Source organism: Podarcis gaigeae (assembly GCF_964106915.1).
Source record: "Podarcis gaigeae genome assembly, chromosome: 17".
NCBI classification, from domain to species: domain Eukaryota; kingdom Metazoa; phylum Chordata; class Lepidosauria; order Squamata; family Lacertidae; genus Podarcis; species Podarcis gaigeae.
The window spans coordinates 40,022,606-40,041,496 of record NC_139694.1 but is presented as its reverse complement, the minus strand read 5'-3'; the positions used below and the strand labels follow the sequence as shown (position 1 = coordinate 40,041,496).

General features: G+C 42.9%; 1 protein-coding gene across 4 annotated transcripts in view; it reads left to right on the top strand.

Moving 5' to 3' along the window:
- Positions 1–17,966: 17,966 nt before the first annotated feature.
- LOC310834736 (dynamin-1-like protein) overlaps positions 17,967–18,891 on the top strand; it is a 34,028-nt gene continuing 33,103 nt past the window's right edge. Inside the window, exons 1-2 of one of the 4 annotated variants that reach the window (XR_014559350.1) lie at positions 17,967–18,152; positions 18,354–18,489. Coding sequence is in view for 3 of the 4 variants with exons in the window: in XM_083718924.1 (XP_083575050.1) it covers positions 18,124–18,152; positions 18,354–18,489 (165 nt within the window). In the remaining variant the exon portion in view is untranslated. Of the gene's footprint in view, positions 18,157–18,353; positions 18,490–18,891 lie in introns of all 4 variants that reach the window. The other 3 variants (XM_083718924.1, XM_083718922.1, XM_083718923.1) reach the window with 3 other exon arrangements.

The following is an 18,891-nucleotide window of genomic DNA, read 5'->3' as shown; positions in this document are numbered from 1 at the left end:
TTGTGTTGTTTGTTGTTTTTGTGATTGGTTGTTAACTTTTGTAAAATCTAATAAAATATGATTAAAAACAAAACAAAAAAACAAAATGGATGCCGTGGTCTTGAAGTCCCATTTATATAGGAAGATTTGCCTTTTTTCTTTCTTTCTGGCAGGGCTCCTACTTTTAAACAGCAAGCAAAATTTGCTCAACTCTGTCACCACCTTTGCATTCTGGTGAAAGCTTCACCTGTTGAATTTCTGTTTGGCATTTGTCGTAAGGTACACTCAGCATAGGGACGTGGGTGGTGCCTAGGACTTGCTGATCAGAAGGTCAGCGGTTGGAATCCCAGCGATGAGGTGAGCTCCCGTTGCTCGGTCCCTGCTCCTGCCAACCTAGCAGTTCAAAAAGACATCAAAGTGCAAGTAGATCAACAGGTACCGCTCCGGCGGGAAGGTAAACGGCGTTTCCATGCGCTGGTTCTCCACAAGCGGCTTAGTCATGTTGGCCACATGACCCAGAAGCTGTACGCCGGCCCCCCCCCCGGCCAATAAAGCGAGATGAGTGCCGCAACCCCAGAGTCGGACACGACTGGACCTAATGGTCAGGGGTCCCTTTACCTTTACCTTACACTCATCATAAAGCTGCTTGCAGCTCCCTCTTGAAGGCACACGTGCTGCAACCTGGGTTTGTGCTTTTGTAAAAAGACCCAAGAGCGCTTCTCACCAGCCATTTATGTTCCTGAACCAGGATAGTCTTGCCCCTGTTATCCATGCTCTGGTAACCTCCAGAGTGAGATTACTGCCATGCGCTGGAAGTGGGGCGATCCTTGAAGACCGTTTCAGAAATGACTAGCGCAGACACAAGTATTTAGTTTTGTAGTTTGCTTTAAGGACTGGTACACACACAAATATTCATCACCAGATCACTGCAACGCCCAGCAATACGTTTCACTGGTGAATGGACACCACAGAAGGGACTTTTACCACGCTTCAAATGCAATATTGTTTTCCCTCAATGGAGTCAGTTTGCACATTCAACAGGTAAATGCAGAGAAACGAAATTATGGAGAGGGTTTTTATATTAATTATAAAGTGCCTAATGTTTTCTCCCCTATGGGTAGCTCGCACCCCATGCGCCCGAGCGGCTTCCTCCGCCACTGACTGTCCCTGGCAATAATGGTGGTTTTAGCCCTCTCACTGGTCAGAGCTGAAGTTGTTATTTACAACTTTAAAAAGAGATACAACAAATTTTCATTTGTGATCTTCATAATTGGCAATTTTAAATGTTGCTTATAGATAGATAGATAGATAGATAGATAGATAGATAGATAGATAGATAAAACAGTTTCTTAGCATTTTCTTAAAGCGATAGGCTATCCATTTGGGGGCCCTTGGGGTCCCTCCCATAAGGAGAACCTCCAAAAAAGCACACTGTGGAGGAGAGTTTCCTGGCTCCCACTCAAAGAAGAATTCAAACTCAGGCTGCAATGTCTACCAAAATCTTTAATGCTCAGATCAGTGTGATACAGGGGCAAAATGCCATTACAAGGCACAGCAGGTGCTACACATAGCCAAGCAAACAAAGACATCGATCCAGGAATGATACATACCCTGGCTTAGAAGTTAACTCCTCTTAAGCCCCCCCCCCAAAAAAAAAATTGAAGGGGCCGGGAAATACCCACCCCAAGTCCATGGGCATTGCCATTTAATTGTGTGCCATGTCATGTGAATATGTAGGGCAGGGCTTACTGCCCCCCCCCCCAGCAACCCTGTTATTAGAGAGTGGAGCCGGTACTACTTTCTCACCCATGCGCAATGATCCTATGTTGAAAACAAACCCATTTGTATCCACTGTATTAATGCGCCAAGGGACTTTTTAATGTGTCCTTTATGTGACCAACAGGTGGTGGAAGGAGCGAGCCAGATTCTAGTGAGTGAGACTGTCCCTGGCAATAATACTGGTTTTAAGCCCTCTCACTGGTCAGAGCTGAAGTTGCTATTTACAACTTTAAAAAGAGATACAACAAATTTTCACTTGTAATCTCCATAATTGACAATTTTAAATGTTGCTTTTAGATATACAGATAGATAGATAGATAGATAGATAGATAGATAGATAGATAGATAACTTACTTCAGTAACTCCCTAAAATGTGTTAGGAGAGGCAATACATTTTAAATTAAAAGGAAACGGAAAGAAAATAGAAGACCAACAAAGAATCATAATAAAACAGGGAGAGTAAATTGTGGGCAGATGATGGACATTGAGAAAGCCCCCAAAAGAAAGCTTAGCCAAATTTGAATGAATGAATGAATTAATTTATTACGGTCATAGACCAGAAAAAACAACAACGATAATTTACAAGGGGAGTAATGGTGTCAATTAAAAATTGTAAAATTATACATAAAAGCAATACACATATGCACACACACACACCACACATACACGCACACACGCACTACAATGTATGTATAGACTTAAAAAATGAAGGGGCTTGTCCAGGGGTCAAGTCTTTTACTTTTTTACAGCTAATGCCCTCCGCTTGATCGCAGCCGCAGAAAATTTGGCCACTTTCAGTGTTACTTCTGGGTTTTTATCTCCTAGTAGGATTTTCAGCCGCTGAGATTCAGATCGACCTGGAAATTTCTGAACGATAGGGGAAATAAACAGTGACCTGATATCCCCATAGAGGTCGCAGTGTAGCAACACATGTGAAACCGTTTCCACCTCTTTCAGACCACATGGGCAGACTCGTTCAGCATAGGGTTTGCCCACGTATCTGCCCTTTAGTAAGGCAGATGGCAGTACATCAAATCTGGTAAGGGTAAACGCCCGCCTGTATTTTGCGATTTGTAAATCCAGCAAATATGGTGTTAGATTGAACCCTTTTCCATAATCTTGGATGGCTGGATATTTATCTATCTTGCTCATATGGTCCTGGAGCTCTACATCTCCTATTCGCTGGCTCACCATCCTTTTAGCCTTTTCAAAACCTGAGGCTATAAGTTCTTGTGGGGAAAGCCCCAGGCCCTTCAATTTTTCATAGAGCAACAATCTCCATTTAGACTGGAACGGGTCTAATAGAGTCAATGGAGCCACTCCCACTGGGAAAAATATGAGTTTTAGCCAGAAGTGAATCTTCAGGATCCATATCCTGGCATTGATAGGGAGTTGACCTACCTCCAGCCTAATGGCTGTGTTGGAAACACAGGTAGGTAACCCTAGTAGGGAGCGGTAAAATTTAGTTTGTACAGATTCCAGGGACTTGAGTTTTTGACAATTAAATATCTGGGTGCCATACATCAGTTGTGGAAGTATTTTTGCGACAAAGACCTGGGAGGCAGCAGGAACATATTGACCTCCTTTTCTATAGAAGAATCTTATGATAGCTCTGGAGGATCTTTGCGCATTTGCAATGGAATTCTTAATCTGATGGCACCAGGATCCCTTCTCATCAAAGATTATTCCAAGATATCTAAAGGATGTTACTTGCTCAATAGGTTGGTTATTAATTTTCCATTTATGTCGGAGTTTTCTCTTGGAGAACACCATAATTTTTGATTTAGTGTAATTTATTATTAGGTGTTCAGCTTCGCAATACTCTGTAAGAGCTCGTAAAAGTTTTCTTAGACCCACACAAGAGAAGGAAATAAGTGCCGCATCATCTGCGTACAAAAGGACTGGAATTGGTATATTATTTAGGTTTGGGGGATGAGTACTTGCATCCTCCATCTTTCTGACTAAGGAATTTATGTAGAAATTAAATAGAATAGGGGCAAGAACACAGCCTTGCTTGACACCATGGAAACTTTGGATTTCCTTTGATAGGTTCCCATAACGGTCACATCTAACACGGATCCGAGTATTTTCATGTAGTCTACGGATAAGAAGCAAAAGACGTCTGTCGATGTTTGTGGCACTTAATTTTTCCCAAAGTCTGTGCCGGGGTATCAAATCAAAAGCTGATTTGAAATCTATAAAGGCTACATAGAGGGAGCCTCCTTTCTTTGAGGTGTATTTCTCCACTAGATGTTGCAATACCAGTCCTTGGTCTAAAGTTGATCTATGTGCCCTGAAACCAGCCTGGGCTTCCTTAAGGATGTGTTCCCATTCCAGCCAGTCCGCAAACTTTTCACGTAAGTGAGTTGCGTAAAGTTTGCTAATAATGCTTAAGAGACTGATTGGTCTGTAATTGGCTGGATCAAGTTTACAGCCTTTCTTGAATATGGGAACGATGATTGCCAATCCCCAGTCCTCTGGTATTATTGCTGTTTGATCTATGCTGGTGAATAGGGTGGCAAGGACTGGGGCCCACCAGTCAATATTGGCTTTGAGAAGCTCAGGGGAGATATTATCTGCTCCCGGGGCTTTTCTGTATTTGAGTGCCTGAATAAGCCTCCTGACTTCCGCAACCGACACCGGAGGCCACTCATCACCTGCCGCACACTGTGTTAGTGGCTGTGTCAAAGGCAGAGCTGAATATAGTGATTGGAAAAATGCCTCCCAAGTCCCTGCAGGTATAGTATACTCCACTTCTGAGGAGGTAGATCGCACTCCATTCGCTACCATTCTCCAGAAGGTGGCCGAGTCTCTCTCTCTGGATGCATCTATTAGGCATTTCCATTCTCTTTTCTGTGCCAGGAGTTTTTTGTTTTTAATCAGGATTTTATAATTTCGTTTATCTTCAAACCAGACCGTGGGGAGTTGGGGTAAATTGGCAGATCTATAATTCTTGTATTTTTTCAGTAAGTTTAGCTTCATGTCCTGGCATTCTTGATCAAACCAGGGTTTGGAGTTTTTATATACTGAGGATTGCCTATTTGACCTGTTCCTTTTTTCCTTCAGGGAATCTTGAAGGAGTGAAATTAACTCCTGAAATAAATTTATTTTTAATTCATGGCTTGAGGAAGTTATAAGGTTATCTCTCTTAGTGAGGAATTCCTTTGAGCATAGCCTACTTGAAATTTCCTTATGCAGTTCATCTGTCCATCTAATACGAGAATATCTGAGCTCCAAAGCTGTAGGGCTCGAATATTCGATTTTCTCAGCGCAGGATAAATCCTTTCCCGCAACTACAAGTGCACTTAATGGCAGATGGTCACTGTCTAAGCGCTCCTCCACTTTGCATTCCAGAACTTTGTTTTGAAGATCATACGACACGATTATATAATCAATTGTGGAGGCGCCATTGTTAGATATAAATGTGAATTCTCCGACCTTCTCCCCCTCAGTACGGCCATTCAGTATAACCAAGTCCAACTTATTGACCAAGTGTAATAGGCATAAGCCAGCATAATTACAGCCTTTATCCTTTGAGATTCTAGCTGGTATTGAGTGGGCTTCCTCTATAATGGGGGCTGTTTCATGGAAATGGGCATACAAAGCCTCATCAGATTGTCCAGTTCTGGCATTTAGGTCGCCAGCCACCACTACAGAGGCATCAGGAAATTGATTTGATAGTTTGTCAAGATACTGTTCTAACTGAGCCCAGGTATTTCTTATCAGTCTTTTCTCTCTTTGTGGGGGTAGGTATACGTTAATCAGCAGCAAGCTGTGGGTTCTCCACTGTACCTGCACAGCTGTGGCCAGATGGTCTAGTGGGTCTAGTTTTTTAAATATGGCCCTTAGCCTTGTTGAGATTAAAGTAACTAACCCACCTTTAACTCGCCCCCCTCTAGTACTTAAAAGACCTGGGAGGGAGAATGCAGAAAAGCCATTTAACTCCACTTCGCTTGTGCTCCAGGTCTCCTGGAGAAACACAATGTCATGTCTCTGAATATATTTAGTAAAGGATTGGTCAGAAGCCCTCTTTTGCCAACCTGCAATATTCCAAGTTAGCAAGGTAAGGTTGCACGTTGTCTTGCCAAAAGTTGATCTTAGTCAATTTGCCTTTAAAAGATTTTTAGGGCCTATCTTTTTGTCTATTGATTGAGTTTCGTTCATTTTGGCAATGTCCATAGATGTATTATCGCCCAAGTACTCAATGGAATCGATTGAAGGGTGCAACGTGCTAACATTAGTGATCAGTACTCCTTTTTTTGGCGAATCTACCTTGAGGTGTTCTATTTGTCTAGTACCAAGTTCGTCCTCATCCAGATATCTCATGCTGGTCCAAGAGCACGTTGTGGTTGTCATAGGGATGGTTTCCTTCTTAGATGGTAATTTATTACTGTCCCTTACGCACTGTGTTAGATCTGTTGCTATCAGGTTTATCTCTGCAACTGCAGAGGTATTGTAAAAGTAGTCTTTCATGGTTGCCATAGGGATGGTTTCCTTCTTAGATGGTAGTTTATTACTGTCCCTTGCGCACTGTGTTAGATCTGTTGTTAACAGGTTTATCTCTGCAGTTGCAGAGGTATTATAGGAGTAGTCCTTCATGGGGTCTATCTTGGCTTTTTCAGAGAGGTTCTCTTTCTTTAAATGGTCTGTTGCCGGATCTTTCTCTCTTGCTTTTTCCTGAACATTCATCTCTGTTAGCTTATTTCTAAGGGTCTCCAATCTTCCCAAGATCTCAGATTGGGCAAGGAAAGGCAACAATCCAAACTGATTTATTAATGCCTTTTCTTCTGGATAGAAGTTATCAGTCCCCTCATTAGGCAGTCTCATCTCCTGTCTTAGTTTCAAGGGCCCTTGCTCAATATATTCCAGTTTGTCTTTTGAGTGTCCTCTCTCCTCCTTTGATTTACAAGTGAATCTTATCTCAGCTGTCGTAATATCATCAGGAAGCAAATTCAAACATGTGCTGTTTTCAAAATATCTTGTTACCGTTATCCTTTTCTTTAACAGCAAGTGTCTTGATCTATATATATATTTGGCCAAGTTTTGATCTTTGAAGGAGGCAATCACTCGCAGAGAGTATCCATTATAGAATATGAAATCTACTGAGGTAATGTCATTTAATCTTATTTTCCCTGGCAGCATATCATCTAAAGTATTCACAAAATGCACCGAGCGTTCTTTCTGTGTAAGGAAGCCCTTTGGCTTCGGGTAGTTTAGAAAAGCCAACTTCCTATCTGCCAGTATCAGTTTCCATCCTTTATCCTGGGACAGATCTTGCCCTGCTACTGGCTCATCTTGAGATCTGCCATAATCAATGGTATGGGGTGAGTCTTCTTTAATATTTGTGGATCCTTGAGGTTTCAGCATAGAGCACCCGAGTAGTGATTTCGTTTCCTCACTTGTTTTGTTAGGCAGCAATGGTGTTTCTTTCAAAGACTTCAGCTGGATCTTTTTTTCTGGATCCACACTGTTATTCTCTCTGCTGCCATGTGTAGCAGGTTTGTTAGAGTTTGTTTTTGATTTTGTTGGAATCAGCTTATATAGTCTTTTCCAACATACTTTACATGCACGTCGGTTTATGACAGATTTCCTTGCAGTTTTTATGTTCTTACTTTTCTTTTTAGTTTCAGCTTTCTTCTTATGGGATCTCTTGCTGATACCTCGCTTCTTTTGATTTACTTGAGTAGAAGATTCAGTTTTGGGGACAGAGACATACAACCCTATGTCCTTTCCTTGGTGTAAATGATTTTCCGCTGATGATCCTTGTGTGCACTTACTGGTTGCTGGTTGCTTTATATGTTCTGGCTCTTGAGGGATGGTTGGTGGATCAGCACCATGAAATTCTGAGCCTTTAGCTTGGAGGGAATAATTTTCCACTAGTGTCAGGAGCAACCCATTTGTTATTGTTAAATATTTTTTCATAGCTGCCAGATCCAGATTTATAGAGAGCAGCCAGTCCTGAGAATAGCAGTCATTGTTTTCCGTCTGGGAGCCCATAGATGAAGTCTGGGTTTTCTGGGAGTTTCGGGTTTCTTCCTGTAACTCTGAAGATAATATCTCAGCCAAGACTATTTCATGGGCCAGGCTCATTGTATTTCTATTTTGGTTGTTATTCTCCGAGTCCTGTATTCCTCTAGGAAAAGTTGAGTGATCTTGAGCAGCAGAGGAAAAGAGAAGGGCCTCATCCTGCTTCAACTCAATCATCTCAGCCATCTTTTGCTCATTTCCATTTCCATTCTCGTTGTCCCTTGTATGTGAAAAGTATTGCGTGATTTTACTCTGTTTCTCAAGGCACTCCTGGAACAATGGGCTTGTCACTATCCCCAGGTCCCTACGTTTCTTTCTAGTAAGTACCATTTGTAAATCTTGTTACCAGTCAGGGGTTATTCTTCCTATTTCAAAAACTTGTCTCTTAGGAAGTCTCTTAGGAAGTCAGAGACTCCACCCAACTGTAGACTAAAGTCCAAATTTGAGGCAAGATTTGGGATAGCTGTTTGTAATGATAGCTTATAGTTCAGAGCATAACACGGGGTTGGTAATAAATTAGCTGTCACCCGTTTTCCTTATTATCGAACAGACTTGAGGAGAGCGGCAGCGTGAGGAGTAAACCCTCCGGACATTAAGATAACAAGGAGGGCTTCTTTTGGAAACAAGCTAAAAGAACTAATTAGAACTATTTAACTACTCTGGAGGAGTTAAAGTATATTAAAAAAGAGTGTCAAAAGTTGGCTCGGTGTCGAGCCTATTTAAAAAACAAGTTTATGAACTTGCCTCAGCTAACCTCCAGAACTCTGCAGCTAGTTCGGCGGCCATCTTCCCTCTTGTGTCTTAGCCAAATTTAGATTGAAAACTCATAAAAATACCAAGAAGAAGATTTTAAAGAGAATCAAGAAAATCAGATACACCTGATGACTAGAAAACCCAAGGGAAAACTAAGAGAAATGAAAAAACGTGAGCGGCGAAATCCAGTTTATTTACCTTTCGACCAACAAGTCTTTGGATGTAATGAGTGAGACTGTCCCTGGCAATAATACTGGTTTTTAGCCCTCTCACTGGTCAGAGCTGAAGTTGTTATTTACAACTTTAAAAAGAGATACAACAAATTTCACTTGTGATCTCCATAATTGGCAATTTTAAATGTTACTTGTAGATAGAGAGACGGATAGATATCTTAATTCAGTAACTCCCTAAAAAGTGTTACGAGAGGCAATACATTTTAAATTAAAAGGAAACTGAAAGAAAATAGAAGACCAACAAAGAATTAATCATAATAAAACAGTCTAATGTTTTCTAACGTTTTCTAAAACAATGCAGACCCTGCTCACAGAATTACAGTCTTTCCTTTGTTTTAGCATGTCTCATATATGAACTTAAACCCAAGACAGCTGATCCACACAAGCAATTCATCCTCTAATGTTACAGTGTCTAGGGACGAACATTGTGGGAACAAAACGGCAGTAGTTGTTGTGAGTTGTTGTTGTTGGCCTCCAGCTTCCCTCATCCCTGCTTCCTGGGGCTGATGATGGGAGTTGGCTTCCAATGTCTGGAGGGTCACAGCTTCCCGGCTCCTGCATTAAGGACCAACCATGCACATGTTGTGTGAATAGGCCTGCCAAGAAGAGGAAACAAAAATGACTGCTTCCTTGTCTCTCCATTGTTTCAATGGTTTGTAAAGCCCCATCCCGGTGGGGAACAAATGGTGCAAAAACACTTGTGCACCATTTTGGCTAGCTAGCCAAATAAATAAATCCTGAAATCTCCATCATAATTGGTTATAAACATGGATCCATGGCTCAAATTTTTGGTTCTTTGGGGGGATCTTAACCCCAATATTCCATGGTCTCTTTTTTGACAGCCACTGCCAGAATGAAAATAGCTGCCAGGTGGAAAATGGGGGGAGGCCCTCACTTCACGATCTTGGTTTTACCCATATATGGGAAATTACAGGTTTGAATCAACGCAGCAGCATGATGATAAATGGGCAGGGTAAGAATGATAAGTTGCTTAGTACATGGTAATTGTTCCTTGATTATATCAACAAACTGGCACTGTTGCTATGACCACCTGCCATGGGTGTAGCCAGGATTTCTTTTAGGTGGGGGCAAATTAGGGTTGCCATATTTTGAAGAGCAAAAAAATGGTCACAAACACCTCGGGTTACAAACACAAACCCTGCAAACTTGGAAGTAGTACCTCGGGTTAAGAACTTTGCCCCAGGATGAGAACAGAAATCGCGTGCTGGTGGAGCAGCGGCAGCGGGAGGCCCCATTAGCTAAAGTGGTACCTCAGGTTAAGAACGGTTTCAGGTTAAGAACGGACCTTCGGAACGAATTAAGTTCATAACCAGAGGTACCACTGTACCCTTAAAGTACCTAGGCCTATACAATTACGTGTAACAACATATGAGGTGGCCTTGATTTAAACAGTTGATGTTTCTAGATTTTTATTTAGTGCCAGTAACTAGTTTTTGCAGTGCCATTCAATGGTACAAGGTGCTATTTACCAGAAATTGACATACTGAAATATATTATCATATATGTACATGTTCTAATTGAAGAATAAAATATGATTTAACTACTGAGTTTCCGTATACCAAACCTTAACATGACAATTACTGGTGCCATCACCTTAGAATGGTGAATTATATTTTAAATGAAGATTCAATAATATTCTCATTAATCAGAATTATTCTCGAGAATTTAACATCACTACTTGAGTCCCTGTCAGGGAAAACCAGGGTGGGTGGGTGGGTGGGTGTGAACAAATGAATGAAAGGTAGAGGAATTGTTTTGTAAGTGTATGAGCATTGGAGTGTCTGACATGCGTGAGGCTTCATAGATTTGAAACCAGAATTGTCAAATGCAAAAACAAGGAAGTCCACAGTAAATACCTTCCTTGCCTTTGGAGGATCACTTCTTTGTGCCTCAAGCACTCTCTGAATGCCTCACTTATCTGCTTGGCAATTACTTTTTCCTCCTTGGGAGTCTCAGGTATTATTTCCAAAAACACAAACCACCAGATTCCCTATGTTTCCACATCATAGCCTCTGCTTACAACATCAGGGTCAAGCCCCAGGGTATACATCACCCTGTGCAACTGATTACTACTCAGTAATTCCATTTACAAATGTCATATTTAATCCTGGTTTTCCCATTTACTCCCACAGCTCTAATGTGCATACTTTTCATTTCCCCAAATAATTAGTGGGGAACCCCCCCTCCCCAATTCCTGAGGCACCTCTTCTGGATTAACAAGTCTTCAGACTTCCAGATAAAGTTCCTGATATGCTAAGTACTGGTTAGAGGAGGTGGCATTACTGCTGGAAGAATAAGGGTTTCATCCACCCTCTACCAATATATTTTAGAAGTACTGAAAGGGAGTACCAGGAAACTACAGCAGAGTACTCAGCTGCTGTTTTCTTTTATTTTTATTCAGCAAGCTAAAAGTAATAATCAAAGCAGTCACATGAGCAGGAAGAATTACAATCATAGAAAGCATATAAAAGTTTGAGTGATGTAAAATATATTCTATAATGGAATACAAAATTCATATTTATACCAAACATATCAAATAATCAGGAAAGTTGTCAAACTCAAATTTAGTGAGAATGTATACCTTCCTGAAGGAACCAGAGGCCTTTCTCCTGGGCATGGTCGGCCAATTGGTGCCAAAGAAGGATAGAACTTTATTTATGTATGCTACAACAGCAGCAAGAATGTTGTTGTTGTTGTTTAGTCGTTTAGTCGTGTCCGACTCTTCGTGATCCCATGGACCAGAGAACGCCAGGCACCTCTGTCCTCCACTGCCTCCCGCAGTTTGGTCAAACTCCTGCTGGTAACCTCAAAAACACTATCCAACCATCTCGTCCTCTGGCGTCCCCTTCTCCTTGTGCCCTCCATCTTTCCCAACATCAGGGTTTTCTCCAGGGAGTCTTCTCTTCTCATGAGGTGGCCAAAGTACTGGAGCCTCAGCTTCACAATCTGTCCTTCCAGTGAGCACTCAGGGTTGATTTCCTTCAGTATGGAGAGGTTTGATCTTCTTGCAGTCCATGGGACTCTCAAGAGTCTCCTCCAGCACCAGAATTCAAAAGCATCAATTCTTCGGCGATCATCCTTCTTTATGGTCCAGCTCTCACTTCCATACATCACTACTGGGAAAACCATAGCTTTAACTATACGAACCTTTGTTGGCAAGGTGATGTCTCTACTTCTCAAGATGCTGTCTAGGCCTGTCATTGCCCTTCTCCCAAGAAGCAGGCGTCTTTTAATTTCGTGGCTGCTGTCACCATCTGCAGTGATCATTGAGCCCAAGAAAGTAAAATCTCTCACTACCTCCATTTCTTCCCCTTCTATTTGCCAGGAGGTGATGGGACCAGTGGCCATGATCTTCGTTTTTTTGATGTTGAGCTTCAGACCATATTTTGCGCTCTCCTCTTTCACCCTCATTAAAAGGTTCTTTAATTCCTCCTCACTTTCTGCCATCAAGGTTGTGTCATCTGCATATCTGAGGTTGTTGATATTTCTTCCAGCAATCTTAATTCCAGCTAGGGATTCATCCAGCCCAGCCTTTCGCATGATGAATTCTGCATATAAGTTAAATAAGCAGGGAGACAAAATACAGCCTTGTCGTACTCCTTAGCCAATTTTGAACCAATCAGTTGTTCCATATCCAGTTCTAACTGTAGCTTCTTGTCCCACATAGAGATTTCTCAGGAGACAGATTTGGTGATCAGGCACTCCTATTTCTTTAAGAACTTGCCATAGTTTGCCGTGGTCGACACAGTCAAAGGCTTTTGCATAGTCAATGAAGCAGAAGTAGATGTCTTTCTGGAACTCTCTAGCTTTCTCCATAATCCAGCGCATGTTTGCAATTTGGTCTCTGGTTCCTCTGCCTCTTCTAAATCCAGCTTGCACTTCTGGGAGTTCTCGGTCCACATACTGCTTGAGCCTTCCTTGTAGAATTTTAAGCATAACCTTGCTAGCGTGTGAAATGAGTGCAATTGTGCGGTAGTTGGAGCATTCTTTGGCACTGCCCTTCTTTGGGATTGGGATGTAGACTGATCTTCTCCAATCTTCTGGCCACTGCTGAGTTTTCCAAACTTGCTGGCATATTGAGTGTAGCACCTTAACAGCATCATCTTTTAAAATTTTAAATAGTTCAGCTGGAATACCATCACTTCCACTGGCCTTGTTATTTGCAGTGCTTTCTCTTTTTTTTTTTCCAGAGATTTTTTTTTTATAACATTTTTTTATTGCTTTTTTTAAAAGTACAGAAATACAGAAAAAAGAATAAAGAATGGTTATAAGAGAGAGAAATATAAATAACAAATTTCCATATTCTTTTTCCATCTAACCTATAGGACTTCCCCACATCCTCCGAACCCTGTAACTTCCATTTTATCATGTTCCCTATTTTCAATTTTACTGTCGCTCAATTCTTATATGTTTTATATTAAACACAATAAAGTTATTTCATTATTTTACCTCTGAATTCTTGTGTCTTAATTTTCATTCCAATAACTTACATTTGCTGAAGCTAGAATTTCCTGAAAGGTGCATTTTTTTTTAACATTCATACAGCTTATAGTGTTTTTTCAAATAGTCCTTAAACTTTTCCCAATCCTCCTCAGTTGTTTCTTCTCCCGCGTCTCGGATTCTGCCAGTCATTTCGGCCAATTCCATGTAGTCCATCAACTGCGATTGCCATTCCTCCAGCGTGGGTAAATCTTGTGTCTTCCAGTATTTTGCAATCAGGATCCTTGCTGCTGTGGTAGCATACATAAAAAAGGTTCTGTCCTTCTTAAGCACTCTCTGGTCCACCATGCCCAGAAGGAAGGCCTCTGGTTTTTTAGGTAAGGTAAATCTCAATACCTTTTTAAGTTCATTATGGATCATTTCCCAGAAGGCCTTCACTTTCGGGCAGGTCCACCAGAGATGAAAGAATGTCCCTTCCGCCTCTCCACATTTCCAACATTTGTTGTCAGACAGATGATATATCTTGGCTAACTTGACTGGGGTCATGTACCACCGGTATACCATTTTCATAATATTTTCCTTCAAGGCAGTACATGCCGTGAATTTCAAACCGGTGTTCCATAACCTTTCCCAGTCTGCAAACATAATGTTATGCCTCACATCCTGAGCCCATTTTATCATAGCGGATTTGACTGTCTCATCCTGTGTATTCCACTTAAGCAGCAAGTTATACATTCTCGAAAGTAGTTTACTTTTTGGCTCTAACAATTCAGTCTCTAGTTTCGATTTTTCCACCTGGAATCCAACTTTTTTATCTATTTTAAATACCTCTTGAATTTGCGCATAGTGCAACCAATCTCGTACCTTAGTTTTCAATTTCTCCAAACTTAGCAACCTCCAATTGTCTCCATTTTTTTCAATTATTTCCCAATATTTAGGCCAGTGGGCCTCCATGTTGGGTCTCTTACGTGCCTTGGCCTCCACCGGTGAGAGCCACCTCGGAGTTTTACTCTCCAATAAGTCTTTGTATTTTATCCAGACCCTCCAAATTGCTCTTCTGACAATATGGTTTTTAAACAATTTGTGCACTTTGGCCTTGTCATACCACAAATATGCATGCCACCCAAACGCATTGTCAAACCCTTCCAGATCCAGGACATCAGTGTTCTCCAATAAATATTTGCAGTGCTTTCTAAGGCCCATTTGACTTCACTCTCCAGGATGTCTGGCTCAAGGTCAGCAACCACACTACCTGGGGTATATGGGACATCCATTTCTTTCTGGTATAATTCCTCTGTGTATTCTTGCCACCTCTTCTTGATGTCTTCTGCTTCTGTTAGGTCCTTTCCACTTTTGTACAGTGGTGCCCCGCAAGACGAACGCCTCGCAAGACGAAAAACCCGCTAGACGAAAGGGTTTTTCCGTTTTGGAGGCGCTTCGCAAAACGAATTTCCCTATGGGGATGCTTCACAAGACGAAAAAATCTTGTGTCCCCCGGCGGTTTTTTTTTTGCTTTTTTCGCCCTTTTCCTAAGCTGCTAAGCCGCTTATCAGCTGTTCCGCTGATAAGCCGCTTAACAGCTGATCGCTGGAAGCCGCTTGACAGCTCTAGCACTAATCCGCTAAGCTGTCAATGGGCTTGCTTCGCAAGACGAAAAAACCGCTAGACGAAGAGAATCGCGGAACGGATTAATTTCGTCTAGCGAGGCACCACTGTACTTTTTTTATGGAAATCTTTGTATGAAATGTTCCTTTCATATCTCCAATTTTCTTGAACAGATCTCTGGTTCTTCCCATTCTATTGCTTTCCTCTATTTCTTTGCATTGCTCGTTTAAGAAGGTCTTCTTGTCTCTCCTTGCTATTCTTTGGAAATCTGCATTCAATTTCCCGTATCTTTCACCATCTCCCTCGCATTTTGCTTGCCTTCTCTCCCCCGCTATTTGTAAGGCCTCATTGGACAGCCACTTTGCTTTCTTGCATTTCCTTTTCATTGGGATGGTTTTCGTTGCTGCCTCCTGTATAATGTTACGAGCCTCCATCCATAGTTCTTCAGGCACTCTGTCCACCAAATCTAAATCCTTAAACCTGTTCCTCACTTCCACTGTGTATTCATAAGGGATTTGACTTAGATTGTATCTTACCGGCCCAGTGGTTTTTCCTACTTTCTTCAGTTTAAGCTTGAATTTTGCTATAAGAAGCTGATGATCTGAGCCACAGTCAGCTCCAGGTCTTGTTTTTGCTGACTGTATAGAGCTTCTCCATCTTTGGCTGCAGAGAATATAATCAATCTGATTTCGATGCTGCCCATCTGGTGATGTCCATGTGTAGAGTCGTCTCTTGTGTTGTTGGAAAAGCGTGTTTGTGATGACCAGCTTGTTCTCTTGACAGAACTCTATTAGCCTTTGCCCTGCTTCGTTTTGATCTCCAAGGCCAAACTTGCCAGTTGTTCCTTTTATCTCTTGACTCCCTACTTTAGCATTCCAATCCCCTATAATGAGAAGAACATCCTTCTTTGGTGTCACTTCTATAAGGTCTTGTAAGTCTTCATAGAATTGGTCAATTTCAGTTTCTTCAGCACAAGTAGTTGGTGCATAAACCTGGATTACTGTGATGTTAAAAGGTCTGCCTTGGATTCGTATCAAGATCATTCTATCATTTTTGAGATTGCATCCCAGTGCAGTCTTCGCCACTCTTTTGTTGACTATGAGGGCCACTCCATTTCTTTTACGGGTTTCTTGCCCACAGTAGTAGATATGATGGTCATCCGAACTGAATTCACCCATTCCTGTCCATTTTAGTTCACTGATGCCCAGGATGTCAATATTTATTCTTGCCATCTCATTTTTGACCACCTCCAACTTACCCAGGTTCATGGTTCTTACATTCCAGGTTCCTATGCAATATTTTTCTTTACAGCATTGGACTTTCCTTTCGCTTCCAGGCATATCCGCAACTGAGTGTCCTTTCGGCTTTGGCCCAGCCGCTTCATCAGCTCTGGATCTACTTGTACTTGCCCTCCGCTCTTCCCCAGTAGCATGTTGGACGCCTTCCGACCTGAGGGGCTCATCTTCCAGCGTCATATCTTTTATATGCCTGTTGTCTTTGTCCATGGAGTTTTCTTGGCAGGGATACTGGAGTGGCTTGCCGGTTCCTCCTCCAGGTGGATCACGTTTGGTCAAAACTCTCCACTATGACCTGTTCATCTTGGGTGCCCTGCTCGGCATAGTTCATAGCTTCTCTGAGTTCTTCAAGCCCCTTCGCCACGGCAAGGCAGTGATCCATGAAGGGGAGCAGCCAGAATACTTATCGCAAAGCATTGGAAGACACAAGATTTACCCACCCGGGAAGAATGGCAGATGAAATTGATGGACTACATACAATTGGCGGAAATGACTGGCAGAATCCGAGACCAGGGAGAAGAGTCGGTGGAAGAAGATTGGAAAAAATTTAAAGACTATTTACAGAAACACTGTAAAATTAATGAATGTTAGAAGGATGCTGGAATGAAGTTATATGGCTTTAGCAGAAATGTTATAAAGAACTAAGTAAAAATAGATTGTTAATGGGCCAAAGGGGAAAAAGTAAGGTTAGATTGTGTTAAGATAAATTATAGGACAAAAACTGAGAAAGATGGAAAGGATTTGCTGAAATAGCTAACTGAACTAGAATACAAAAAAGGGAGGGGTGAGGAGGTCGATGAAACAAGTAAATGAAAGATAAGATATGGAAATATTGGATGTGTTTTTAATTGTTTCTGTTTTTTGTTCCTGTTTCTTAAGTAGTGTTTTTTGTTTTTCATGTGTTGTATTGTATTGTTTTGCTTTGTTTAACATTTTTTTATTTCTGTAATCTTTAAACTCTTAATAAATATTACTTTTTAAAAAAAACAAATTTATTGGGAATGCGCCAAAAAAGAGATTGTTTGGTCATATAAATCAGTAACTGCCCCCAAGAAGAAGCAAGTCGGAGGGGTCAGCATCCTCCCAAGCAGCATGTATTTTGTGAATCAGTTTTTCAGAAATGGCTGAATGACTGTTTAAAACCATAGAATCCACAGAATAACAAGATGCAACCTTCCACCCATGAGAGATCACTAGATGAGCAGCAACCAACCCATATAGAATTAATTGTTGAGAAGTTCAGCATCGGCTCCATCAAAAATTGATAGCCTGACTTGTTTGCCAACAATACTACCAATCTCCATGACAACCCGCTTCCAGAACCCATGTCCATAGTTGCATCCTTGTAAATTACAGCCCTGCCGGTGTGAGGGAACCAGATCTTACAATATGAACTAGTTGGACTGGGGTTAAAAACCAGCGGCAGACCACCTTCAAGAACTCTCCCTCATGCCAGCGGAGCTCGAGGGACAAGGGGATCGGGACCGGGAAGCAGTCGCGGGCTTAAAACATGCCGGGACTTTTCGGTTTAGAAATGAGGTGAGAACAGACGGGGGCAGAAGCCAGAAGGGAGTGAAGAAAACGGCGGAGAAAGGATTTTCTCTCACACATCATATGACGACTCAGGAGCGTCTCATGAAGCTGAATGTGACCCGTTTCTGAGTTTGGCCTCTCCCCCCCCCACCCCGCCTTGAGCTTCTGCGGGAAAAGGGGCTCTCGGTGAGAGGCGCCTCCCTCGCCTAGGGGACCCCCGCCCCCGCTCCCCGCTTCTCGGGCGGAGGGAAATCGCCGCAGCAGCGGCTCCGCCGGCCGCGTTTCCGGGCGAGGCGTCAGGCCCCGCCTTCCAGAAGGTCCTCCTCCGGTTGCCGGAGGCCGGTCTGCCCCGCTGAAGCTTTCTCTATGGTCGGGCTTTTGAAAAACCCTTTCAGTCGATTGGTGCTCAAGCCGGCCAATGAAGCTGTAGTCCCGCCCCGCCGTCAATCTCGCCGCCAATGGAGCCGACCTTTCGCTTGAGAGACACGTAGGTAGCCTGTAGAGAGAGGCGGTGCTAAAAATGCCGGCCAATAGAGGCAAAGGTCGGGGCGGGCGAAGCGGGGCCGCCGGGCGCAGAGGGACTCCCCGCGGGGCGAGGGAGGGGGCGCCCGGGAAGGAGCGAGCGAGCGCGGAGAGCGGAGCCGGGTGGCGGGGAGTTCCGCCGGCTCCCCGTTTCCTTTCTTCGCAGGGAGGAGCCCCTTTCCCTCGGCGCCTCCGTCGCCATGGAGACTCTCATCCCCGTCATCAACAAGCTGCAAGAGATCTTCAACACGGTGGGAGCCGAAGTCATCCAGCTGCCCCAGATCGCGGTAGTTGGTTCCCAGGTGAGAACCCGCCTGCTGCTGCCTCCGCTCCCCGCGCAGCCCAGCCGCCTCCTGACCCTGCTGCCCGGCCACTAATGGGTGGGGCAGGGAAAAGGGTTATGCAATTATGTATGAAAAGTGTGGAGAAAAATGAATGAATGAATGAATGAATGAATGAATGTATTATACCCCACCCATGTGGCTGGGTTTCCCCAGTGAAATCAGGAGGCTGTTGTTGTTGTTGTTGTTTAGTCGTTTAGTCGTGTCCGACTCTTCGTGACCCCATGGACCAGAGAACGCCAGGCACCTCTGTCCTCCACTGCCTCCCGCAGTTTGGTCAAACTCCTGCTGGTAACCTCGAAAACTATCCAACCATCTCGTCCTCTGTCGCCCCCTTCTCCTTGTGCCCTCCATCTTTCCCAA